At 42.8% G+C, this 25820-nt stretch overlaps 2 protein-coding genes across 3 annotated transcripts; one reads left to right on the top strand and one right to left on the bottom strand.

Annotated features, from left to right (window-relative positions):
• The first annotated feature begins 19 nt into the window (after nt 1–19).
• Nucleotides 20–15356, top strand: mindy2 (MINDY lysine 48 deubiquitinase 2). Of its 2 annotated transcripts, none has more exons than XM_037487859.2 (9): nt 20–1004; nt 1432–1489; nt 3103–3167; nt 7634–7792; nt 8296–8398; nt 8838–8980; nt 9893–10066; nt 10914–11111; nt 11523–15356. In XM_037487859.2, the coding sequence occupies exons 1-9, from the start codon at nt 108–110 to the stop codon at nt 11706–11708; spliced, it is 1983 nt and encodes a 660-aa protein (XP_037343756.2). In that variant the 5' UTR covers nt 20–107; the 3' UTR covers nt 11709–15356. The 2 variants fall into 2 exon arrangements, with proteins under 2 accessions (XP_037343756.2, XP_037343747.2); XM_037487850.2 differs by having other exon boundaries at nt 11520–15356.
• A 469-nt stretch (nt 15357–15825) lies between these two features.
• sltm (SAFB-like, transcription modulator) lies at nt 15826–25120 on the bottom strand. Its single transcript, XM_037487800.2, has 20 exons — nt 24930–25120; nt 23652–23739; nt 23511–23566; nt 23114–23141; nt 21251–21983; nt 20650–20693; nt 20435–20544; nt 20172–20321; nt 19968–20080; nt 19708–19868; nt 19523–19623; nt 19386–19442; nt 19142–19287; nt 18866–19046; nt 18311–18435; nt 17859–18032; nt 17282–17593; nt 17029–17185; nt 16641–16795; nt 15826–16523 (listed from the first exon to the last, which is right to left on the bottom strand). The coding sequence occupies exons 1-20, from the start codon at nt 25086–25088 to the stop codon at nt 16412–16414; spliced, it is 3162 nt and encodes a 1053-aa protein (XP_037343697.2). The 5' UTR covers nt 25089–25120; the 3' UTR covers nt 15826–16411.
• Between the last annotated feature and the right edge of the window lie 700 nt (nt 25121–25820).

The following is a 25820-nucleotide window of genomic DNA, read 5'->3' as shown; positions in this document are numbered from 1 at the left end:
TTCACTCTGATGACGTCACTTGCAGAGTTGTCATGGCGTCTTCGGGACTGAAGCTTCTGCTGCATTTGAGCTAAAAAAAATAATCTGTCGACAGTCTGTCATTCGAAATGGAGAAAAATGCAAACCCGCATCGAGACACCGGCGGGAGCTCTCTGTGTGCCCCGATTGCGGGAGAGATGGGCGATGTTACGGCTGTCGGCGTAGTGAAGGGAACATCCGAGAAATGCAAGAATAGTGACGCTCCTCTCAGCACTTTGGTTAACGTTAGTTGCAATAACAGCACCGCCAATGTTAGTGCTCCCAGCCACGTTAATGTCACGTCCAGCGCTGCGAAGCCTGGCGTTTCGGAAGTGCTCCCGCTCCAGGAGGGTAAGAGGAACGACTCCAAAACGAGCGGCTCGGGGTTCGGGGATGAGATCAGTAACGGGATGGGGCATGACTCGATGCTGGCTGCAGAAGATAGCGAGGGTGGCGCCTCGAAGTTAGTAAACAACGAAACGGATAGCCCGTCCGCACGCCTCGCCAAGGAAGGCGCGCATGCACAGGCTGAGGTTCTGGCCCGTGGAGAAAGTGAACCGACGCGACTTGCCAAACCGACCCAGCTGTGTCCGGACAAAGCGATCGGCGCGGACGTCCAACCCGGGCTGTCCGGCGATCGCACCTTGTCGGAGGGATTGCCGAGTGGGAGTGACCCCGATCCCAGCCTCGGTGGAGAGTCCAGAAGCATAGATTCACTCGAGTCCTTCTCCAACCTCAACTCCTGCCCCAGCTCCGACCTGAACAGCGAGGGGCTGGAGGACAGAGGACTGGCCCTGGCCCTGCAGGGCGAGCACGGGGCTGATGGGACAAAGAGCGCGAGCGCAAAGGACCGAGCCGCCGGCCAGCCCATATACCACATTAAGTGGATCAAGTGGAGGGAGGAGAATACTCCGATCATCACCCAAAACGAGAATGGCCCCTGTCCATTACTGGCAATTATGAATGTCCTTCTGCTTGCATGGAAGGTAAAGGTTCAGAGACCAGCGTAGATCGATGATGTGGATACTACCTTCAAAAGGGGCACATTGCGTAGGCTCTGACTAATTTTACTAGATATGCCAAGGGCCGTTTCTTGTAAGGCTTTGCAATCAATTTTGCTTATGGATAATATACACATCCTACACTAGATTTATCAGTCCAAGGGCATCTCTAATCCTTATCAGTTCCTATTGTCACCATATTATCATCACTGTGTCAAGACATGTTGGCACTATTATTCTATAATGACATGTTAGTGCATATTGAACGTTGACATAGGTGTTTTAACTCCAGCACATGAGTTCCAACAGAAAACTCTCTCTTACCTTGTTTAGTTAACTTGTGTTGAAGTGCTTTGTTTTATAAATACGTAACAATTAATGACCAATGGGTGTCCATGTCTCACTGCTGCAGGTTAAGATGCCGCCTATGATGGAAATTATAACTGTTGAGCAACTGATGGAGTATCTTGGTGAGTTTTTTTTTTTTAAACATATTACTCAGAAGCAAGTTAATGCCACATCGTAGCATACTTTAACACTAATAATATGTTGACTTGCTTTTAGATAGTATTACCCAGAAGTCCACTCTTTTAAACACATGTGGAACATAAAGCAACTGGCACTGAGTCTCAACCGGCTATTAAACATTCTTCGGGCTAAATGACATGTAATGTAATGTAATTCTAGTGTTTCACTACCTCTCAAATTTGAGAGGTCAGATATGTGTGTGTGTGTGTGTGTGTGTGTGTGTGTGTGTGTATTCCAGTCAACAAAGTTTAGCGACTAGAACAGAGGATTCCCCCATGATTAAATCTGCTGCTGTTCCAAAGGAAACCGAAGCTATCTTTTCTCCCTGGCTGTATCCTGCCCTTTTATATCTAAAAATGACTTGACAGTATCCAAGCAGAGTGCGTGGTTACAGCAGGGGTTCCTTAGAGGTAAAGCCAGTCTTCACTAGTGTCTCCTGCCAGGGCTTTTAGCAGCCACTGCCATAAGTAGACTCAAATAATCCACATCACAGCTATGGGGTTTTCCCCTCACTGTAATTGTTCAAATTGTTTCCATCCATGGCTCAAACTATGCTCTTGTTTCTAAATAATGCTGAAATTTCACAGTTTCAACAGTTTTGTCTCCAAAAGGGCCAACTTGTTGTGGATTTGGGAGGATTGTGCCTCTGTGTAAAAATTGCAAACAACAATAATCCTGTTCTTGTCCCATGTTTTACGGACAAAAACACCAAGACTGACAATTGGTGATGTAGTTCAGATGTGCCGTTTGGTGGGTGGTGTTCGCTGATGTGCACCGCCCACCAAAGGTCCAACTTTGTTAAGCTAATGTTGACTACAAACAGTATATGAACCTCACGTATCATGCAGAATACACATTTGTTCCCTTTATACATGTCATTACTGTCACATGGTCCCTCACCGCATGCACATGAAGAGACCATCGTGTTCATAGGTCAGTCATTACAATTATAAAGTGCAAATTATTCCCCCTTGTTTAACTCCATTCATACAATTCACTTGCAAAATACACATGAACGTGTCATTTTGCGGAACTGTTTGATGGCGTTCCTCTAAGTAAAAATACTCAGACAAAGTAGGTGTTGATAGTCTCTCCACAGTTCCTAATACGTTCATTAAAGAGTCTCTGACAAGAGGTTAAAAAAATAACAACTACATCAGTAGTACAGCAAACTACAACAGAAACACCCATGTGGCTTCAGGTGTTGTGGTCGGCAGCACTGTACAGGCCGCACGCAGCCGAAGCCGGGCGGCTGCCGGTGCCGCGCTCCCTGCTGCCGAGTAGAGCGAGCTCTCAGGTGACAGCAAGGCGGACTGACTGATGCTGCGTGCTTGGCGAAGCCTTTTCTCTGGGGAAAAACAGCTGGACAGTGCTAAACACCCCCACCACCCCTCCTCCCGATGCATCTCATAAAAAAAAAAAAAATCCTCACGAGATCCGACTCGTATGAAAGGCTTAAGCTACGAAGCCATTGCAATAATCAGTCGAGGCAGGGATTGTTTTCTCATGTCGGTGGAACATAAGTCAACATATCTTTCCCTCTGTCACACTGCAGGTGACTACATTCTTGAAACCAAGCCTAAAGAAATAACAGAGGCTCAGCGGCTAAACTATGAGCAGGTAAGTCCTACCTCATCACTGCTGAATGATCATTAGACAAGCATGTGTTTTTGCTCATTGCGTCTGTGTGTGTGTGTGTGTGTGCGCGTTAGTAAGCTGCTGACTGTTTATAGTTCTTTAGTTGCGCGGGGCTTTTGGGAATAACTCCCTCCCTGTTTGGAAACCAGAGCTGGACAAGTTGAACATGAGCTCTCACTTTGTCTCGTCAACACAGTCTCAGCTGTTTTCACCGTCATCATTGATATATTTTCCCCACAGTATTCAAGGTGTGTGCGCGCACCGCTCCGACGACGTGCATTCGGTAGCTCCGTGCCAGCACCAAAACAAGTGTTTGTCAATTTGCATTGAGTTAGCAGGGAAGGTCAGTAGATGTTCCATTACAAACCATATTAGACTGCAGCTTAGCATTTCCCTCCGCTGCTCTATAGTTTATATAAGATGCGTCTTGCAATGCCCAGGGAGTAACATGGGTCAAGAGTGTCAGATTATGTTGTTTCACATGGCTGTGAATGCTTAGAGACGCACGGCTGGGTTCTGTGCCCGGCTATTAGTGTGTGGGTGTGTGGGTGTGTGTGTGTGTGTGTGTGTGTGTGCGCACTCTGAGTGGAGATGGAGCTCAGGCTCCCCTGCTTCCTCCCATCTCCACTGACCGCTTATGGTGTGGGAGAGGCCCGGCCTCCTCTGGCAGAACACCAGCACATCTGTAAATGATTTGAAGCCACACTTGTCCCTCCATTCAAAGAGGAAAAGAAAGAATGTGCGGGCTCCCCATGGACGCAAATGCTGCTCCAAATCTAAGTTTGCATGAAATACCTCTTAAATAAATCAGTGGTGGCCTTAGCATGCACTGTTAAAGTAGGGTAGTGGTAAGACTTTGTGTTGCATAGTTATTATGGCAGTCTAATCCTAGACCCTGGCCTGAGAGCGCTTTAGCGTGTGGGTGTCCTCGTGTCCGTGTGCTGTGGTTGACACAGTTTTCGGAGAGTACCGTGGTCAAGGTCTCGGCAGCTCAAGAGAGCGCTGGTGTTTATGTGCACGTCAAACAAAAGGTGTCCTCTTGTTTGTACCTTGGAGATTTGTGCTTCCATTGCATATTGGATTCTTAGAAAATACTACTGTAGACACTCTTAAAAAGAGAGCGGCAGGAGTTCATAACAGGAGTGGTTCTATTTATATATTCAGCTTGAAAAACAGCATTGACCATGGGAGCCTATGGGGATTAAAATAGCAGCTGCACGGCTGCTCTTTAGCTATTGTTAAATATTTACTTGGAGGAGCGAGTGTGAGGGAGGGAGAGAGATGGGACCTTTCTTTTTTTCCTGGGTTTTCGTCACAGTGCATTCAGCTCATCAGCACTGTTCAATTCATGCAGGATGACGGTTCAGCCATAGAAGGAAATGGGTTATCCTGTTAAAGAAGCCTCTTTTGTTTTAATTTGATGCCGTTTACAGTAATGGGGATTTGTTCACAAAAATCTTTTCAAAGCTTTACCCTTTGTCCTAAATAAAGCTGATAAAATCCTAAACTTGGCATTCAAAAGCATCTCTCTCAGATCTTGCATATTTCCTTGAACCCTGCCTGTTTGCTGATGAATGAATGCAGTTAGGCCCTCCCTGTAATCAAATTGAAAGCCTTCTGAATAGTAATCAATCTGTAATTCAGTAAACAGAGACATTAAGTGAGACGACCGCATGATGAGAAAGTGCCGATGGTGATGCCGGAAAGAAAGAAATGGTTTTCAATCCTAAAAGCTCCTAACGGGAGTAAATGGAGAGACTGCTTTCTATTTGAACAGGTTGTTGGAGAGTGATTCAATTCAAGCTCATAATTACTTACATGTTTAGAGGGGTTCTTTCCCCCCCATATGTGTGTAAATGAGTGCCGACAAACATTAGAAACTGTAGTTCAGAGCGATGAGGCATCCTGCAGAAATGTAGAGAGAAGCACTAACAGCTGCTGATTAGTGGAAGGATCCATGAAAGTATGACCCACATTGTGGGACATTACAGTTTTGTAAACTGTTCATTATTTACAGCTTCTGCTAATGGGTCACAGCATTATGTAATGTTGTACTCCAGTGGTTGATAGGTTGCTATTTAAGTTCATCTTTTTATTTAGATGAATGCCGGCACACTAGAAACGTTTGCATTAACACTTTCATGGAAAATATTTAACAGTTGCATTCCCTGGGAATGGGTTAATTTAGCACGTGTCACAAAAACCGTTTAAGTTTGTTGCTTTGCAGGAATTTTGTATTTGAACCTTTACATTCAGCACACTGAAAAAACAGCTCATTCTGCGGTAATGCTTTTTTATAGTTTTAACTGCCACATGTCCATTATCAACTATTGGACTCTAATGTTAATAAATTAAAAATTAGCAACCAAATTCCTCATCCTGGCACTGAAATGCCACTTTTAGTCAACTACCAGTTAATTATATCCACTCGGCTGTTTCCAGGTACATCTTGGGTGTAAGTCAACACAGCGAGCTAAGCAAACAGGCTTCCCCTAAACCTCCAGGTTCAAGAGTGAATGTAAGAATGCAGAAAGTCCTCGGCAGAGCACTATGCTCACGTGGTTCTGTGCAAGTGCGTCCCACACAAACACCGATGAATGCAGGTGATGCTGTGCTAATCATCCCCAAGTGCTCATCTGTTGTTGCATCCCTCCGCCCTAAAACAAAGAGACACGGTCCATTACACAGCCCCGCTAATCCTCGCATCACTTCTGCTCCTGAGCATCCTAATCCACACACTCCGATGGGCCGGCTGTCGCTTTTTCACTTCATCCCCGCTTCAAATCGAGTATCTCACAGTTCATGGAAAAATATGGGAAAATAGAGTCTGCACACTGTTCTGTGACCTTTCGTGTATTTCCTTTTGCATTTGAGGGCAGGACAATAGCAAACAAAAATTAATTTACTTCTACATTTTTTTGGATTGCAATACTTCATGGAAATCACCTTCAAAATTGTGTTTTCTTCTTTTTTTACATTGTTGAGGTGAGCTGGTCAAAAATATAGTTGAATGATGTTATTTCGAATATTAAAGCAGTGTCACATATGACAATAATCAAACAGATTGTGCAGCGCATGGAATTTTGCCCCAATGTTGTCATTTAAACCAGACAAAACTCTTTGTACTATTTATTTTTTACGCTTTTATTGACAGTTGTTTTGAATTCTTTTTCTTCCTTGTTTCAAAGCTGGTCAGCTGCAAATAAATCCGCAGTTTGTAGAGTCGAGTTTACATTGTTTTGACATCTCTAAAGTAATTGCTTTCAAGTCCTTCATGGCTGTCCACATGCTCTAGTAGTTTGATTGTGAAAGCTTTGAAATCAAATGGAAATCCCTCACAGCCACGCAGTCATGAAAGAGTTGTAGGGCTCAGCTGTGTGACTTATCCTCATCCCAGACTTAATTTGCACCAGAGGTTTAGAGCCAGCTGGGGAACATTGCTCTAAGACTTGATGCAATAAGAGTCTATTTTGTGGGGTTCACAGTTGTGTGTATCATACATGACACACGCACCATGTGTGTGTGATTAAATGTTCCCACAGCGCTGTAGTGATCAAATATTCACGGATAATTTGAAGATGAAGTGGAAACAGTCTCTTGAATCGTTCAGTCACTGAAATGAAATAAGGTATCTAAACCATTTCCTCTACTACAAGTGAAAAAATATAATAGATAATAATATAAAAGTGAGTTTGGGCAATATGAAAAACAAGCCCTGCCGAGGATCTTTTAAGATGTTAAACATCGTTGGCTTCATCCATCTGTAGAGAGTGAGGAGTGGTTATTCCAGAAAAGCTGTAACAATGAATTAAATGTGCATCTAAATCCTTAATGTATGACTATTGCTTTGCATTTCATCCCTCCTCTCGCCCTTCATTTCCTGTCATGTGTCTACTGTCAGCTATTAGAAATAAAGCCGAAAAGAAAACAAACATTGGGTTTATTGAAGGGCCAGCATTATTCCGCCATTGCTCCTGATATTTTGTCCTCTCCTTTCATGATATTAATATCATGTCTCATAGCGATGAGCCTAAGAGCTCACTCAGAAATGTAATATGAAATAGTTTCCTGGCAGCGACCTTCATTCCTTCTTGTGGTTGTAGGTTTATTAAGCAGAGCAAAACAAAGTGCAGTAAATATGAAAGCAGTCAACTAAGGTCCATTGATGTATATATAAATAGGAAATCTTCATTTAAAACCAATCGAGGGGCAAGTGTATGGTAGCTGTTTTTGTATTGTACAGGAATAAAGGGCAGCCAATGATTTCTTGATTGGTAAAAAATAAGCTGACTGTGTGCAGACAACCACAAATAATTTAACAGTCAAAGACGGCAAATTAATCTTTTTGTAAGAGGTTGTATCGTGTGCGTCTTATGTTCCCGTTGTTTAATCCTTCGGCTGCATTGTTGTCACACTGAGTCCGAACCGCTGTTCTCCTTGTTTCCCAGAACATGAGTGATGCCATGGCTGTGTTGCACAAGCTGCAGACAGGTCTGGATGTGAACGTCAAGTTCACAGGGGTGCGAGTCTTCGAGTACACCCCAGAATGCATTGTGTTTGATCTGCTCGACATCCCTCTCTACCACGGCTGGCTGGTTGACCCACAGGTGAGATGGAACAGATTTGTTTTACAGCCCTTCTGCCTCTGTCTCTTTCAAATTCACTACGAGTAATCGAGTATTCAACTGCTGCAGTCTGAGATCACGCTCACGCTGGTTCTGCTCCTTTTTGCCCTCCAGTTTTTGTTTGTTTTGTATCAACCTAAATGGATTGCATATATTTAACAGTAGTTGAGCTTCTCAATTCAATGGAATATCAATGATCACTCAGCCCTCGTCTATTTTGCCTTCTGTCACAACCCCCCCCAGTTCTATTGGAGCCAGACAACCTCATGCAGTGTTTTTGTTCATTTAAAATGATGAGTAAATGAGCCACAGTTCAGTTTAACCGTACCAAAAAGGCCTGAAGTTTAAAAACTGGCCGTAGTTCAGTATGAACCCCCCATCACCAGAATGTTTCCCTCAGTTATACACTTTTGTATAAATCCTCCTTAGCTTTTAATAAACCAGTTTGACGCATCCACACTGTTCTTTGTTGTTCTTGTTTGCAGATGCACGATACTGTGAAGGCAGTGGGCAACTGCAGCTACAACCAGCTGGTAGAGAAGATAATATCATGCAAACAGTCGGACAACAGCGAGCTGGCAGGGGAAGGTGAGTCCTTTCTCTTCACTCCCTCTGACCTGCCTGCCCCCCCCCCCCCGCTCTCATCCCTTCTCTAGCTTTGTCTTCTTGGAGGTGGAGAAAAACAAACAAATTTATGCATGCTGCGTAGTGGAAGCATTAATTCAGTGGGACATTCATTACTTTGTCATGTATTTAGGGGATTGTCCAGTACAAAGACATTCTGTGCAAAACCACAGACTAAGTATGACACCGTGACGTAACCACTCATCAAATGACCTACTTCCACCGCTCACATTCAACCTGGACATGAGATCGCTGCAAATGACACGGTTACAATCCAGATGTGACGGAGCATTTGAGGAACAAACATGATGGGTCCATGTTTCCTGATTTGTTCATCAATCACAATCTCCTTCTCTTGTGTTCCTGTACGTGTCTCCTCCACCCCCCGCCCCCCCCCCCGCAGGCATCGTGGCGGAGCAGTTTCTGAACAGCACAGCCACTCAGCTTACGTACCACGGCTTATGTGAGCTCACGTCCACCGTGCAGGAGGGAGAGCTCTGTGTCTTCTTCAGGAATAACCACTTTAGCACCATGATTAAATACAAGGTAAACACTTAATGGCGTCTGCGTCATTTGAATGACTTTGGGAATGGGAATTGCAGTTAAACCGGTCAGTATGTGTGATGAACTGTCTCCTCGGACCGTAGCAAGCACCGTGAATCCGTCTACTTTCCCAGGAAAACGATTAAGCCTCTAGCCACACACAGATCGTGTTCTGTTTTAATGCTAATATTTACATATTTATTAGCAAAACCCCCTCTGCAAACTTTAACAAACTGCCCTGTGTGTTTTGTCTGTGAGTTAAACATCATACTTTTGCTTTTAATAAAGGTTTCTCTTCAGGCTATTCTGTATACTTATAACAAGTTTGTTTAAATAAATAAAAAACTTGAACAATGTTTTATTGAGGTTTTACAATTATTAATGACAGTAGATATACAAAAATAACTTACTATCACGTTTTGCCATCTGCCTTTTCTGTTTCTCTTCCAAACAGAGCTTAAGAGCCTCTGTTTTTCCTCTGCTGTGTTCAGACTTGCCAAAACATGTTCATCAAAGCCATGTCTCTGTGGAACAGATTTAGACCAACGATGATGACCCTTTATTAGGTCTGCATCCCATCTCTAACGGTGCCAGACCTTTCATGTTATCTGCAGAAGAGGAAGTGGAGCCTGCTTTGTCTAATTTTGAATAGTATTATCATGGCAAGCAAAGTAGTGTCTATCACCTATAAACCTTCAGACAAAGCCTCAAGTTCTCTTCAAATGACCCAGCTGCCCTGTTAGATGCACACCAATAACCCGGGATAATGTAAGTCTGCATAAAGTGTGACACTTGATGAGATATATGTGTGTGTGTGTGTGTGTGTGTGTGTGTGTGTGTGTGTGTGTGTGTGTGTGTGTGTGTGTGTGTGTGTGTGTGTGTGTGTGTGTGTGTGTGTGTGTGTTTGTTTCCTAGGGCCAGCTGTACCTCCTAGTTACAGACCAAGGTTTCCTTACGGAGGAGAAGGTCGTCTGGGAAAGTCTGCACAATGTCGACGGAGACGGCAACTTCTGTGACTCAGATTTCCGGTTGCGGCCTCCTTCTGATCCAGAGACTGTTTACCGCGGCCAGCAGGATCAGATAGACCAGGTCTGAGCACTGATGCAGGCAAGACTAGCAGAAGCAGCAATACATCCACTCCAAAACCATGAGTGCGCTTTAATACAATGTGTTTTTCACGCCATCTGTGTATCACAAAGGCCGAGACAACATTCCAGAGCAGGAAGGTCGTACTGGTCTTTAGTGTGCTAATTGGAGCAACACTGAAGGAAAGGAGAGGCTAAAAGAAACCTGATATAAAAAAAGCCCTCACTTCATCCTTAGTTTAAGAAAAGAAAATGATGTGCAGGTGGAAGGAATGTGTTTTATAGCTCCTCTTACCTGCTTTTTCAACACATCAAAATCGTCTCTCACTGGTCGGCCAGAGCTTGCTGATGAATCGTTTGCCTTTGTACCGACCAACACTACACTAGACCAGCCTGGACACGTGCACGGAGGCTGTTACGTTTTATTCTCCTTGCTTGCTCAGGCCCAGCACCTCATTTATCTCCAAACATGGGGTTGGTGAGAAAGATCCATTCAGGCAATTTTCTGCATTTGTAATCAATGTTGTCAGCCTAAAGAGAACCTGTCATGACCCCAGTTTCGAAATTGGATCTTTTTGTCATTGAAAAAGTTAATGACATATTAAAAGATACTGGGTCTAATATAATAGATAGCAACAGCATAAAAGGTTGCAGCCCAACTAATTACTACCAAAAGATGAATATGAAAATGAATGCAGTCCGACACAAATGGCCCACATGAGTTATGGATGTGTGGCTCGGTTTACAGTACAGGCTCAGGGAGTTCAGCTGTTGCATCACAGTATGTCACAGTGAAAGCGTCGCTCCTAAATCATCGAGCCTCTGTCCCCCTTTCTGCACGTTCATGTCAGGACTACCTGATGGCGCTGTCGCTGCAGCAGGAGCAGCAAAGTCAGGACCTGCAGTGGGAACAGCTCCCCGAGGGCATCAGCGACCTGGAGCTGGCCAAAAAACTTCAGGAGGAGGAGGACCGGCGAGCCTCCCAGTACTACCAGGAGCAGGAGCAGGAGCAAGCGGCGGCAGCGGCGGCAGCAGCAGCAGCAGCACAGGTACAGGTGGGCGGGGAAGGGTTTAGAGAGGTAAACGCAAGCAAGTGAGCGAAGGAGGAGTAGAAGTAGGACAAAGACGGGGCATTTAATGTAGCAAAGAGGGAAGATGTTGCCTTATTTGAGACCGACTGGGGTGGTTATATCTTACGGTATGCTAATACATTTATATTCAAACACTACGCAATGCGTTGTTTATAAGGAGATTCCTGACATTCTTGTGTCTTCGATCACGATTGAATGGCACCACGACCATTTCTCAAGGTGTGTAAGTCATTTGTTTCTGGTGGCCACAAGCTGCCACATTTGTCTCATCACCATGTTCAAGTTTGAGAACGATTGGTAGCCTTTGCCTGTGATATGCAGACATCTGCGTGCACACAAGAGGACGTGACTGTCCCGTCTGTGCAGCAGGGCCAGCCGGGGCCGGCCGAGGGAGACGAGCCGGGCAGAGGAGGCGCAGGAGCAGGCGGAGCACCGGCCGGCGCTGGGACGGCGGCGGCTGCTGGAGCCACACCCAGCCCGGGAAAACAGTCCTCGAGCGGGGAGCGCAAAGCAAAGAAGGAATCCAAGGATAAAGACAAATGTGTTATTTTGTAACATATAGTGTGTATCTGTGCGTGTGTGCGTTTTTGTGCATTTTGCTTATCCGTGAGAAAGGGGACAGCATTTGTCCCCGCCCCCCCCCCCCACCCCCCCCTAACGCAAACAAGGTAAGGAGACGTTCAGTGGAGGCACGCAAAAAGACTACGGGAGGGTTTGCTGTTCCCAAGCCGCTGGTGCCTGCTATCCTCTTTCCTCAGTGGAACCTGTACATCAGAGGAAGGGACACTACCATGACAACCATCGCTATCTTTCATAGTTCGCCAAACTTTGTTACGAGTTGCACAGTGCACTATATTTGTGATGTGTGGTCAGGTTCATTTGAGGTGGTGTATTTTATAGCAAAAGACATGATCTGGAGAAAGAAGGAAAGTTCACCCTCTCACCATTGTTTATTTTTTTTCTCCGCGAAAAGAAGATGGATTTGTCGTTAGTGAAGCTCACAAGAGTTTTTGTATGTATCAATAGTTTCTAGACAGATGTGCATTTTATTATTTATGCCAAGATTCACATTTTATTTATGCATCCGTTTAGTAGGTAGCTTCCCGGCGTCTTTAAGCTGAGGATGGATTTACCTATCGTTTTGCGTGTAGGAAATCATTAAACACTATTTGTGTCCCACTATGTACCTGAAGGTGAATTAATGCCAGATACTGTAGCTCCGGAACAATACTCATCACTGCTTGTCCTGTTCAGATTTGCCTTACCAGAGTGTGGTGGTGTTGTATTCTGGTCTGTTTGAATGTGAATGTGTGGTTGTTTTCATGTATGTGTGTGTGTGGTGTGCGCTGTACAGGTGGGGTATAAATCAATGTGCTCTATACGTCTCGCATTTACTGAGCATCGGTAACAAGGAAATGGGCAAATCTTTTTCTGCTGTCTTAATTCAGCTACACATTCATCTGGTCTTTTATGTTGAGGTTTCAGACAGCCAAACGGAGAATAGGGTCTGAAGTGGATTCTGCTTTTAGCAGATTAGACATGGTAGTTCTGAAGAGCCTTTTCCATCTCAATCTCTTCTTGCAGCTTCCTGAAAAGCTGCAGTGTGCTTTTAAGCGTGCACGCACAATCATGATCTCCTCTGTTCAGTCTGGGTTTGAAAAAGATAAGACAGCAGGATTCTGTAATTGCATGTATTCTTCCTCAAATCATTAAATGTTAAATTACATTTTGGGAACACAAACTTTTTGTCACAATCCAGAATCCAACCACTCAAATGTCTCACAGGGAGATCCACATAATTACTCCACTTGATGATGTTGGTAACCTGCTCCTGCTCTTCAACCACAGTTCAATCCTCTTCTAGCCTCTTTGAGTAGAAATTCACAATATTTAAATTCAGATTTGTTATTTGTTGGAAATAAGGCCTAGTAATAAAAGTTCACACGTTGAACTGTCCCGGGCCGTAGGACATATATTTGGAATTGCGTGGTGTTACCTTCTGTGTACATTTCACTGCAGTGTGCAAACACGTGATGTATGTATTTGCCTGTTGCATTCTTCTAATGGATTTAGCGAGTGGTTTGTGCCATTATTGTGCCGTGGGACTGCCTCCAGAGAAACTTTTCTATCTACACATTCCAAGTGGATGCCTTGACTCAAGCCTTTCTGTTACAGAATGAGGGAGACAGTTGTCATAGGAGGTCTTCGCAGTGCTTGTTAAGCAGTCTTTATGATGGAAGATAGCACAGAGGCCCCCTCCTGTGTGGGAACCCTTTCTCAAGGGCTTCATGTTTGTTTGGCCCTAACAAGTCAATGTTTTGTACATATGAAACGCCTTACAACATTTCAACATATTTTATAGAACGAAAGCAAAACAGGCGCGTTACCAGGCCGAGACAATCCACGCGTTTTTCACCCCCCGGATGTACGCTCAGGCCTTTTGCAAAGGGACACATCCTCCAGTGTCTTTCATGTAATGACAGTTTCTTTCTCAGCCACATTCTCCAGTGTCTGCTTATGTGTAAACACAACTACTCAGAAACCTTGAAGGACCTTATATTATTTAAGACCCTCATTGTTTAACTTAACACCTAAAATAAGAATTAAGCTGCTCTTGTGTTAACGTGGACTACCTGGTAGGAATAAAAACCTAGGACAGGGTCAAGAAATTTTGTTAATCATGTAGACTTTTTATTGACTCTTTTTGCTTTTTTTTAATGCAGCTTAAGTAAATAGCACATTTACTCATAAGGTGAACGCATAAAGGCAGAGGGGAAGCTTTGGGCAGCATTGTGCTATTTTTTGTCTGTTTATATCCGTTAAGTGAACATGCTGATTAAACATTGCAGTGGAAGTTTAAGAGATCTAACTTATACTTCTGTCTGTTTGAAGATAAAACCTTTTAAGTTGGTTGGTATGAATGAAGACTGAAATGCCATATATTATTTCAGATTTACCACTGCATTTGCTTGCTATACCTAGCCATTACTATCAGAATTTGATATTTTGTTGTAATGTGTTAGTTCCACCCTTGTTCCTAAGACGGACCAGAAGGGATCAGAAGGATATTGTGTGTACAGTGTCTCAAAGTGTGTTTTATTGTATGCCTTGTAAAAGTGACGGTGGGGTAAATGCTGTTAAAGTAGTGTTTTGACAAGGTGGTTGTTTAACAAATAGTCGTTGTAATTGGTTTTGCACTGTTACATTGATATGCACTAACACAAGAGAAACATACCTCATTTTATACAGAACATAAATTGTGCAGTGCTATTGTCCTTTGGGTACCTTTAAAAAAAAAATAGCCCAAATACTTATTTCAACATGGTAGTGGTATGTTAAACCAGCTGAATAATAACCATTTTTAAACCTATAAAAGGGCTGTAAACATTTTGGGGCTTAAAGTTAAATTACTTTTGTTAAAATATAGTATTGCTTCTATAAAACGTACTGCAATTTGATATATTCAGGTTAAAGGTAAATCTATAACAGACTAAAGGCTACCAGGCCTGAGTACCAGCACACAACTCATAGATGACAAGGAAGAGTTACAACAAATCATAGATGGATAGTCATTTGTGTGGAACAGAAGCAGTTTTTCTACAAATAATGATAATGGTACCAGACTCAATCAGCAAAAAATGTGTGTGCCCACTCATGAGTACGGTAGTTTTTTTTTCCAGTCACAAATCCATCATCTAATTACAAACTTTTAAACAAACAAGCAAACATGGACAAAAACAGGTAGATGGAAAAGCAGCTTGCTTAGACTGGAGAGGGTCATCTATGTGGCAGAGGGAAATGTTTATTCTTACTGAACAATCTAAAGGGAGACAATTTCTTTAATGCGACGTCAAACTCCCCCGTTTGTACTTTGTGGTGCATGTATAGTGTTAACTCAAAGGTTAGGCAGAGTAAAATTAACTACCCCGAGAACACCATTTCGACTGTATGGCCCACATGAAACATACAAGCAAAAGGAAGGTGTTATGGTGTGAATATGGGAGATTACTCCATTGTGTTCATTTCAATGTTCATTAATTTACATAAATGACCAAATAATGTATGTAGCCTTTCACAGCACAGTCACATCAAATATATGGTGATTATATATTATATTATATTATATAAAATAACAATGCCTTATAGATGAGGGACATTCAACTTGATTAAAAGTACCAGGATAATAAAAGACTACGATCAACAGTTGCCTCGTTGTTTGTAATGAGCGCTAAATGATAAACATGTTTAATCAGATGAGTCCAAGAAACGCATGGAGGACGAACAATGTCGACACCTTTTCCGAGAATCAATCTGGCCATGATTGGAGGGGACGCAATGAGGCTACCATCACCAAATATGGTTCTGTTCATCAGTTCTTTAATTGAATCAAGCTTCATCAACCACTCCCTTAGAAGCATGTTGGTAAATACGTGCAATAATCCATGCAGTGCCGACCTGGATGAACAGTTCCTAAAATATACGTTAGTCAATTTACTTTGTGAATCAAAGTATATTTGCTACATGGGATTTTCAAAATCATATCCTAAAATTCAGATTAGTCTGCACTGATTGAGTAAACTGAACTAGAATTTATCGATTCCTAAGAAAAACAATAACGAGTGAAGTGTGGTGGCCTGTTGAAGAAGGAACACCATTGACTGCTCAGCAGTAACACATTTGAAAGTCAAATTTTATTTCGTACACAGACCTGTATGCAAGTCAACCCGTGACCCGTAAGAGTTTTCTACAGTTTGACATTGTTTTAGCAAATCTACTTTTACAAAACAAGACATCCACATAAAGTATGACTTTTTCAACCCTCCCTCAAAAAAAAAAAAAAATACTCCATCATCCGTTTCCTCACAGAGAAAAAAATCCAAACGAGTGAATGATCTCTGTCATTCAATGCACTCTATAATACACTAAAACAAAGACATCGCGGGACCACCGAGTGGAAAACTATGCTGTTGAAAAAATACATACAACACTCAGAAGAGAAGTTCATAACATTACTTCAAAACTTGTTACAAAACCTGGGGCTGTACAATATTTTCCTAAATTATAAGTAAAACGTACTCACAGGAAAAACTGCCAGGAAAACCTTACATTAAGGTAAACACTTTCTATACAAGATAATATAGCATTATCAACCTCATGGCTACAAATGTGCCACTAAAACAGGTGATATTCTAAAAATAAAGAGTTCAGAAAAGTCTTTCCATTTTCAGGTGCTTTAAAGTGGCAGAATTTGGATGCAGCTAAAACTGACGGGGCGTTCCTTTGAAGGGCTTGAACCCACCCACGTTGCCACCACTGGGGATGTTGTTGCTGGTGATCTGTACAATACGGTTCATTCCAGATGAAGAGTGACTGCACAAAAAGGAACACATGTGAGCCCAAATGAAAGACGGCTGAGAAAGGACAGGGGGGTGGGGGGGGGGGGGTGTACTATTCACTGCTCAGGGCTTCATTTTAAGTTTGGCTTACCTCGAAGGAGCCATCAAGCTGCCCCGGCTGTCTCCCATTCTGCGGTTATCAGGGAAGCCCCTACCCTGGGAGCTTGATGCACCGTGCCACTCCTTCCTCAGTCCCTGATCCCTGCTGTGACGCTCCACCACGACCTGCCGCCCAGAGCTGAATGACTGCAGAGACAAGATTACATTTCTGAAGTGTTAAATGCAAATATTAAACAGGGTGTATGTGCCTAAATTTACCGGACCACTATTTAATCAATAACACAAGTACACCATCAGAGACTGATAAGACTCTGTTCTCTGCAGTTATATCCGTTACATCACTCTGATTCAGACAACTAGGGCCTGACCATGTCCTTCTCTGGCTGTAGCAAGTATAACTTTTTGGGTTTAAGGCTGACCTGATCACTCATCACCATGGGCCTCCCTCCGCTCCGATCATTAAAGCTGCTCCTGCCGCGGTTTGCCGAGGCGCCTCCTCTAAGTACCGGGCCTGGACCATCTCTGCCCGAACGCTCCGCACGAATGCGCATAGGTCCTCTGGTCAACGCAGCGTTACTGGAGGAGAGACATTTAAAAAGAAATTAATTAGCGTCCCTGTTTGTTGGCCGACGGTCTACCGACGACACTCAAGAACTGCACTGTATATTTCACCGTATGTCTCCCTTGTTGGCGTTCATGCCACCGTCGTTCTTCCATCCATGGCCCCCATCCCTGGGCGAGCGGTTGTGCGACATGCCGGGCATTGCGGCCCTGGCTCCCATCGGGCGATTGTGCATCGGCACGGGCCGGCGCTCATCTCTGTCCCTGCGGTCGGTGTCCCGGACTTCGGCACGTGGAGGAGCAGGTGGCTCAGCTCGGCGGACCGCCTCGAAGCTCTTAGGGTAGCGCTCGAAGCCCGAGGTCTCTCTGTGAGGAGCAGGGCGACTCTTCTTTGCGTCGGGCTCACCGTCAAACCGGTTACGCCTTGCAAAGCAAAGACCAGAAAGGAATTAGTCACATATAAACTAAAAAATGTCATCACGTCATTATTATATCCCTATCAACCCATTGAATGTCCATTTTGGACAGACATGGATATAAAGAGCAACATGATTATTTGGGTGAAGGCATAAAACCGTGAAGCGGTAATTGTAGTGTTTAAAACACACAATGTCTCGCTACTGTAAGTACTCAAATTGTACCCATAGCCTCTGGGGACTAATATTGTTTCCTTTAGTTTCACCAGTACCTGTCGTATGTGTTGGGCTGCTCGGCAGCAGTCTCTGGAAAGCGGCCCCTCTCTCGGGGAGTGAAGCTTGAAAAGCGGTTCTGCTGCCGGTTGTAGTTGGATCCTTGGTTCAAACGGACGTCAGGCTCAGACTGCATCTTCTTGTTGCCATTCCAGTACGAGTCGTCTCTCCGGCTGAAACATGAAGTACCTCGTTGAGAACACATCTATTGCTGCTATATAGGGGAAACAACTTCATTCTCTACTCTTTATTCCACAATATCTCCACATAGCAAATTGTTGTTGGCTGCTTAATTAATACTTTCAACAGAGCATCAAGAACCGCCAACTACAAAAATTGGCTGAGCTTCAAGAAGGTTTATAAGTTGGTGTAAATTTCTCCTGAAAAAACCCGCCATCGGCATCATTTAGCAACAAAACAAAGAAAAGCGTTGTATAGACCGTATAAATACCCATGTTCTGCTTCACGGCCCCGTTTGAGATTGTTTCTCTTTTCTTGCTCATAGCGGAGCTGCTCCTGCTGCCTGCGCAGCTCCTCGCGTTCACGCGCCATGCGCTCTGCCTCTTTACGCCGTTCCTGAATCAAGTAAAAAAAAGATTGATTACTGAGACACCATAATTTTAGAAGCAGTAAGAATATCAATAAGAACGGCTTCACATACTTCTTAAAAAACTTGGATGCATTTAAAAGCAAGCCACTAGTTGACCTAGTTTTGCTAAGGCACAGCTTCTATCACCTTCGTCCTTGAAAGGGAAATGTTGCACTAACTGGGTAAGACATAATCCTTCATTCCTCAGACAATTTAAACGTTGATTTAAAAATGAATATATAATTTATCCAAATATAGATAGTGGAATTTTTCACATCCAGAGTTATATTTAATCACGTACGTAGAAAATGATTAACGCAGCACATCGTTTACTCATTGCACAGAGTACATGTATATATCCTACTGAAGCCCCGCCAACACATGACCCCGTTGAAGAGCCTGGCTGCCTCTTTGTACCTGTTCTATACGGATTCTCTCCCTCTCGAGCCTCTCCCTCTCCAAGCGCTCCCTCTCCAGCTTCTGCCTTTCCATCTCCAGTCTTTGGCGCTCCCGCAGCAGGTTCTCCCGTTCTTCCCGCTCCCTTATAAGGCGGACGCTCTCCCGCTCCCTGCGTTCTTGTTCTGCAATTTCGCGCCGTCTAAAAGCAAAAGAAAACAGCCCTCATTTTAGAACTATTAAAGACATTAAATAAAAAACAAAACAATGTCAAAGTTGTGAGCTTAAGCGGACTACCTGCGCAACTCCACGGCTCTTCGAACGCGTTCAATACGAGCCACTCGTTCACGCATCCTTTGCTCCTTCATCTTTTCAAAGGGGAGGATGTCCTGTTCTTCCCCCTTGTTCATAAATGGTCGTTGTTTGAATCTCATCATCTCCAACTGGGTGGGGAAAATAAAAATTGAAAGTCAAACACACTAAAAAAGGTTAAACATGTTAATGATACTTCACAAAGCTACATTGTCATCATAGTTTTTACCTCTTCAGGAGGAATCAACCATTTTGGCCTCCTTTGAATATTCATGTTGACAAATGGCTGAGGAAAAAATATCAAGTCAGTCTTGTTTAGGAAATTAAACACACACACACACACACACAAATAATAAAAGGTCTTACTTTTTCAAAATACCGTCCCCTTCTAAAAGGTCTCATTTTGCCAAAATTGGAGTCTGCTTTGGGATGATGTAGAACAACCATCTTCCCTGGACTCTTCATCCCTAGAAAAACAATAATAATAATATTAACAAAAGGACAGACGTACGTACATAAACTCTAAATTGGAGACGTGTGACAAGACCTACGGCCATATTTTCGGTCATCTCTCTTGAAAGAATCTTGGCCAACGTTGGATGAAACTGAATCAGATTTCCCACTTCTAGCATCCTGTTTCTTGGACAAGTCTTTGTCCTTTTCAGGGAGTTTATCCAATTTCTTATCCTCTTTTTTGTAAGATGGCTGTGCTCTAAACATAAGGAGAACCAAATGTTAAATGTGCATTTAAACAACATATAATCTTATATAATATCATTAATCTTTTATATAATCTTTTTCTGTCACCCACTTGTTGGTCAGTTTCATCCCTGTAGAGCTGCGCTTATCGCACGATTTGGTGAAACTGGCTTTGTCCTCAGCTTCCTTCTTTGAGCCCTCCTTTTTGAACGGATCATTTTTGGCCTGAAAAAAATAGAACCAATGAAATACAAAATGACTTGGGGCCAAAAAGGATCACGTTGCATTTTGATCGTACATCTGCTTTTTCACTCACCCTTTCAACAAATATCTGCTGTCCGTGGAGCTCTGTGCAGTCGAGGTGGGAGACGCACCGCGTCACCTCTGTGCTGGAAGACATGGTCACCAAGCCGTAACACTTTGATCCAGGACTGCGAGCATTGGTAACAACTTTGGCACTCAAAACCTGTTGGAAAGAAATTGAAACATTTTCCATCACATTGGACATTAAAACACAGTTTTAGATCTATTAAAGAAAAGAAAAAATAAATTCCCCAAAAAAATGCACAAGTTAATTACCTTTCCATATTTGCCAAACAGATTCTTGAGGACAGCTGCTTTGGTATTTGAAGACAGGCCGCTCACCCATATGTTACGAGAAGAGCTGCTGTTGCTACTGCTGACGACTCCTGATAAAGATGTTTTGCAAAACACATTTGGGTAGGACAAATATTGCACCAAGTTGAATAAAAATAGTTTGCATAGCATTTTTAAAATGCGAACCTAATTCTTACCCTTTTCATCTTTTGTAGCTTTTCCATCTCTGTCTCTTGAAGAGCTACGACGCAAATATTGTAACAAGAGTAAAATGAGTGAATGTAAATAAAACCAAACACATCTAGTGGAATTGAAACACCATATTACATACTGTTCAGTAAAAAAAAATCCTGTGGGCAAGGCATGGATCTGAATCAATGTCTCAAAGGCTTCATTGCTTTTCCAGTGGTGAGATGGGTCACGTTGACAGCCAATTTTTTCCCCCCCTGGACCAATGAAATCTTCGGCGGTTTGTTCAACTTCAGTGAATCATTTGACCAAAAATAAGAAGAAAAAAAAAAACTCTGCCAGAGGGTACTAACGCTCTTTTACAATGTTGTAAAAACTGGAAACGGCTTTAAAACTGCTGCAAAGGCCAAAGTAACAAATAAAGAGGTGTTTTCCCAGCTGCTGGTTGATATCAAAATTTAACCAACTTCAGAAAAAATAAATCAGTAGTAATTGGAAGGATTAGGAACACCAGTGAACATTTTCCTTATGGCAGAAAAATCTTGAGGCTACCCACAATGTTGCGTTCTTAGTGAGCTGGACTTGAATAACTGACATAGAAAGACAAACCTCTTTGCTTGACCTGATGCCCCAGTAGTGGAGGGGCCTTTCTTCCCAGAATCCTTTTCCTTGTCTCCCATTTCGGCTTTCTTCAGGCCCTCTCTGCCGTCTTTCTTCGTGGGATCGCTCCTGGACCCATCGTCTTTCTTACCATCTCTGTGGCCCTCTGTCTCTTCCAGCGTCATGTCATCATCTGGGGCCCTCTCAGCAGAGGAGTTTGGCTCATCAGTGCCCCTCTCTGCCTCTGGATCTGGAAGTTTCACATGTTTACCTGGTTCCAGGAGATCATCACCATCAACATCTAGGGTGATGGCATCGTCATTTGGGATTGAGACGGATAGGTGGTCGTCCTCTGCTTCTTTAGAGGAATTCATGGCTTCAGCATCCATCTCAGCCAGTTCGGTGTCCAGCTCGGGCTCAGCCTCTCCGTCAATCTCAGGATGGGTGTCCTCATCTGCCTCTGGGTCGGCCTCAGACTCAGCATCCTCCTCTGGGTCAACCTCAGACTCAGCATCCTCCTCTGGGTCGGCATCAGACTCGGCATCCTCCTCTGGGTCGGGTTCAGCATCCACGTCTGGATCAGCATCCATCTCTGGCTCAGGCTCTGAATCTGCTTCAGCCGCCACGGCTTCTGACTCTGGTTTAACCTCAGCCTGTGCCTCAGCCTCAGGCTGAGCTAGGCTGTCCTCACAGGGTGCAGGCTTAGACTTTTCACGAGTACCATCATCTGTATCAGTTACATCTGAGGGATTTAACAAGGATAAACATGGCAAAACACAACTTTTAGCATTGACATGTCGCATGGAAATTGACCTAAAAAAGTAGAATAGAAATCACATTTAGTGTTAAAGGTCATCAAGGGCAGAGACACCACAGGACGACACAAAACACGGATTCTTCACTGAAAAGGAGGGAGGATTCAGTGCTCTTCATTTCTTGAAACACTAAGTACTTCAGCCATAATTCATACTAAACAGGCAATTCCAGATGTCGATTCATACAATGTGTGGCAGATGTCCTTGTACGAATCTTGTGACCAAGTTCGTTCAAATGAGGTAGACCAACTCATCAGTTCATCCTTTGGGTTTTCTTAAATACCTCCGCGGCTGATCTGTCCATGTAAAGTCATTCAAATATCTTCTGAGGTGTTCAGAGCACTCTCAAGATCTTTCATCATAAAGAGCAACCGGCCTCGTCAATGCGTCTAGTCAACTGTGCAGAACAGTGTAGAAAAAGTCCTCCATTTGGTCACAAACGTTGGTCCTGCTCGTGCTGAGCCTCGTGCGTGTTGTATCTCTTCACTGCACACGTCATGCAGGGGCTGCAGTCATCTGCAGGAATGAAGTCTTTTGATCTTTCGGTTGCCTCCTGACTCGAGACTTCAGCATCTTGACAAAGTGGTGGGGTTTAGTCGTCTTTGAGCTACCCAAATCCTGGCTTCATTCAGCGGCCTTGCAAAATGTATCAATGAGCGTCTGATTCCTGAGGAGAGTGTAGTGACGTATTCAAACCGGCCAATTGCACATGTCATTTCATCGACATTGTTGATCAAAAGGAAAGTGCGACGATCCTTCGAGTTCTAGCTTCTTCCAATTCAATGTGCATAATAAGAGCTCAACTTGTCTGTGAACCATACCTCTCAGGTTTTCTGGGCAAAGTGGGAATTTGAATGCCATATGTAAACCAAGAGAACTTTAAATAGATATCGTTCTTCAAAGCACAACTGACCTAGAAAGTACAGTTGGTAGCAGAAGCAGGAAATACCACTAGATGTTGCTGATGCATTCTACCAGGTCTTTTCATCATAAATGCAAGCTGTAAAGAAGAGGGGACTTCATGTTAGCGCTGCGAACACCAGCATGTTGCACATACCTTTTTCAGATTCATATTCTTCAGTTTCCTAGAAGAGAGAACACTGAGGTAAGCTAACAAGTATTCAACAAAAAAGGTCATAATGACTAATGTTAAGACTTTCCAACGGTTCTCAATGTATCCAAACACTTGCTCACTCACTATCTACACACACACAGTAGTTTTAAATTGCTGGAATACAGTGACTAATTTACTTTCCTGATCATTTACAGAATCCCACAGAGGAAGGTTCAGCCAGTGTGAACAAAGTTTGTGGTTTTATATATCTCGAAGCATGTCTTTGAAGTAAGTAAACCGTTTTATGTTCAAATTAAATCGGGCGGGAAAACTGAGATTGGTTCATCTCTAGAAACAGCGATAAAGAAATCTCCAGGCCACAGAAATATATGTAATTTACCTTGGATTGCGCATCTTCTTCTCCCGTTGTGTCCGCATCAGAATCCATTCTTCTCCCTGACAGGTAAAATATATATTTAAAAATACTAAAATAGTATTGCTTAGCCACCCTATACATTTAATGAATGAAAAGCACGGTTACCTTTAGCTTTCCCACTTTTCCGATTTGATGTGTCCGTTGAAAGCTTGATTTCAATATTTTCTGTGTCACCATTTTCATCTTCAAGAGCCTGTAAAACAAATTCAAACAAAAAGACAATTCAGCGGTTTTTCACGAGGATACAATATCCTTGTTGTTCATGCTGGTTTTGTACATCATAACATCGTCTAGGTAATTGCAAACTCATGTGCCAGGAAGACCGAATAAACTGTGACATAAGCAAGAAGATTAAAAAGTCAAGTTTGGATTTAACCGTGGTGAAGTTTGTGTAGTTTGAAAATTCATCAGTCTTGTGGAGAGAAGTAATGACCAGTACAAAAACAGCAGCCCTCAAAAATGTAATGAACCCTTCTTGCCTTTTGATCAGAAATGAATGTCCTTCATGTATAGAATTAAGTTACATTTTCAGGTCTCAGTCTGTCCTATTATGGCCTTAAAGTGATGACTTCTAAACCCAGATAATTTAGATTCAATACAATGACATTTTATCCAAACCCAAATCGATTTCAACTCAATTGGGAATTTTAAGATACCTTCAAACTGTAATAGACAAATATTTTAGGATTAAACTCTTGTCTTTTCAAGGTCTGCTAATCATAAAACAAGGTAATGATGTTAGTTTTGAAAAGAGTTATATTTATCAAGTTGGTACTCAAGACAATATATCTAAATAAATAATAAGTCATCGGATAACCCTTTAATTTATACCCCGGATTTAACAATACATTACTTCATCGGGATTAACCTAACAAATTATAGTTGACAAACTAAGCTGCTTGTCTTCCGACGGCGCAATGCAATGAGCATGTGCACGGTCCTGCACTTTGCTAACGTAACAATTGACGTTAAGTTAACGGCACTTAACGTTAATTCAAACAGCTGAAGTTTGTCAAGAGCAATCTTAGTGGTAAAAGTGATAAAACTGAGAAGATTCAGATCTCACGCGTTGTTTCCGAGGAACAGACACAGGCCCTGCAGGTCTGTTGTGCCCCTCACCTCACAGCATGTTAGCCTTATAGCACCAATTCAAGCTCGAGCAACGTTAGCTGATATTTCCCTTTTTGACAGGAATGTGTACCCGGGCCGTAGTCACACTGCCAGCACGAAACCGTCAGCGGGCATTTATTTTATTAGACTAACTGACCCAACGTTAAGGTTAACGTTAGCTGGGAATCGGTCGCTGATATTAGCTAGCGTTAGCAGCTCGCCTCGCCCCCCCCCCCCTCCCCCCTGGACAAATGGGCTTATTGTTGTAGTTACCTGTCTCAATCTTGCAAGGAGAACGCTCTTAACACCAGACGTGTCCAAATTCCTTCGTTTGAGCTCTGATTTCAGGTCAACAACTCTTAATTCTGTTATTCTTTTCGATTCCATGGAAATGGCACCCGTCGCCATTTTACCTCCCTGACACCGGCGCATGCGCAGACCGTGAATCCACGCTTCTTCTTCGTGTCTTTATGTTTGCGTCATAAAACGCCGCAAAGCTGCATACTGTAGTGGGGGAGTCAGTAGAGACGTTAACAATTTAATTCAAAGACACCTACCTTTTTTAGATGTGCTCTTGTCCTTATTGTGTTTTTAAGCTACTTCAACATTTGTGTTTGGGCGTGTTTACTTGGTTAAACTGACTATCAACAAGGCACCAGCAATTTAGCTTTTCCTTTTCATTTGAGACAGAATGCGGTTCCTCAAATCTTCCTCGTTTCCATGTTAGATGTGATATCTGCATTTTTCTATTCAAGAGTGAGTAAGACACCAGGTCAGTACTGGATTTAAATAATACTAATAGGATAATAAAATGCTGTTACTCCCTAGATAGTATAACATATCTCGTAATCTTGATTCAATTTTGACAAATACATACTGCAATGACCTGTCAGAGATGCAAATCTATTTTAATTATATGACTTAATTAGGACTTTTAGTAATGACCGTAATAAATAAGGAATGTATTAACTTATTACAATGTTTTATGTTTTATTTTATGACATTTATCTTAATATATATTTTTCACGAAACACTCCACAATGTTACCTCTCCCTACATCCTAAAATTATTCAAATGTAATTAATACCTGTGAAGTGAAGAACATCTGTTTACTGAGATTTTGTAAAGACCATGTTTCTTTGTTAATTTAACTCATTTTTCAAT

The sequence above is a fragment of the Pungitius pungitius genome, chromosome 4 (genome assembly GCF_949316345.1).
Source record: "Pungitius pungitius chromosome 4, fPunPun2.1, whole genome shotgun sequence".
NCBI classification, from domain to species: Eukaryota; Metazoa; Chordata; class Actinopteri; order Perciformes; family Gasterosteidae; genus Pungitius; species Pungitius pungitius.
This window is presented reverse-complemented; position numbering and strand designations above follow the sequence as displayed.

Excerpts from the sequence above, each read along its gene's own strand:
- mindy2 (XM_037487850.2), top strand. The coding sequence starts at position 108 with ATGGAGAAAAATGCAAACCCGCATCGAGACACCGGCGGGAGCTCTCTG. Across the intron at positions 7,793-8,295 it reads GCTGGCTGGTTGACCCACAG|ATGCACGATACTGTGAAGGC; the intron begins GTGAGATGGAAC and ends TCTTGTTTGCAG. Across the intron at positions 8,981-9,892 it reads GCACCATGATTAAATACAAG|GGCCAGCTGTACCTCCTAGT; the intron begins GTAAACACTTAA and ends TTTGTTTCCTAG.
- sltm (XM_037487800.2), bottom strand. The coding sequence starts at position 25,088 with ATGCGCCGGTGTCAGGGAGGTAAAATGGCGACGGGTGCCATTTCCATG. Across the intron at positions 23,567-23,651 it reads GAAAAGTGGGAAAGCTAAAG|GGAGAAGAATGGATTCTGAT; the intron begins GTAACCGTGCTT and ends TTTACCTGTCAG. Across the intron at positions 17,594-17,858 it reads CAGCCCAACACATACGACAG|GCGTAACCGGTTTGACGGTG; the intron begins GTACTGGTGAAA and ends TTGCTTTGCAAG.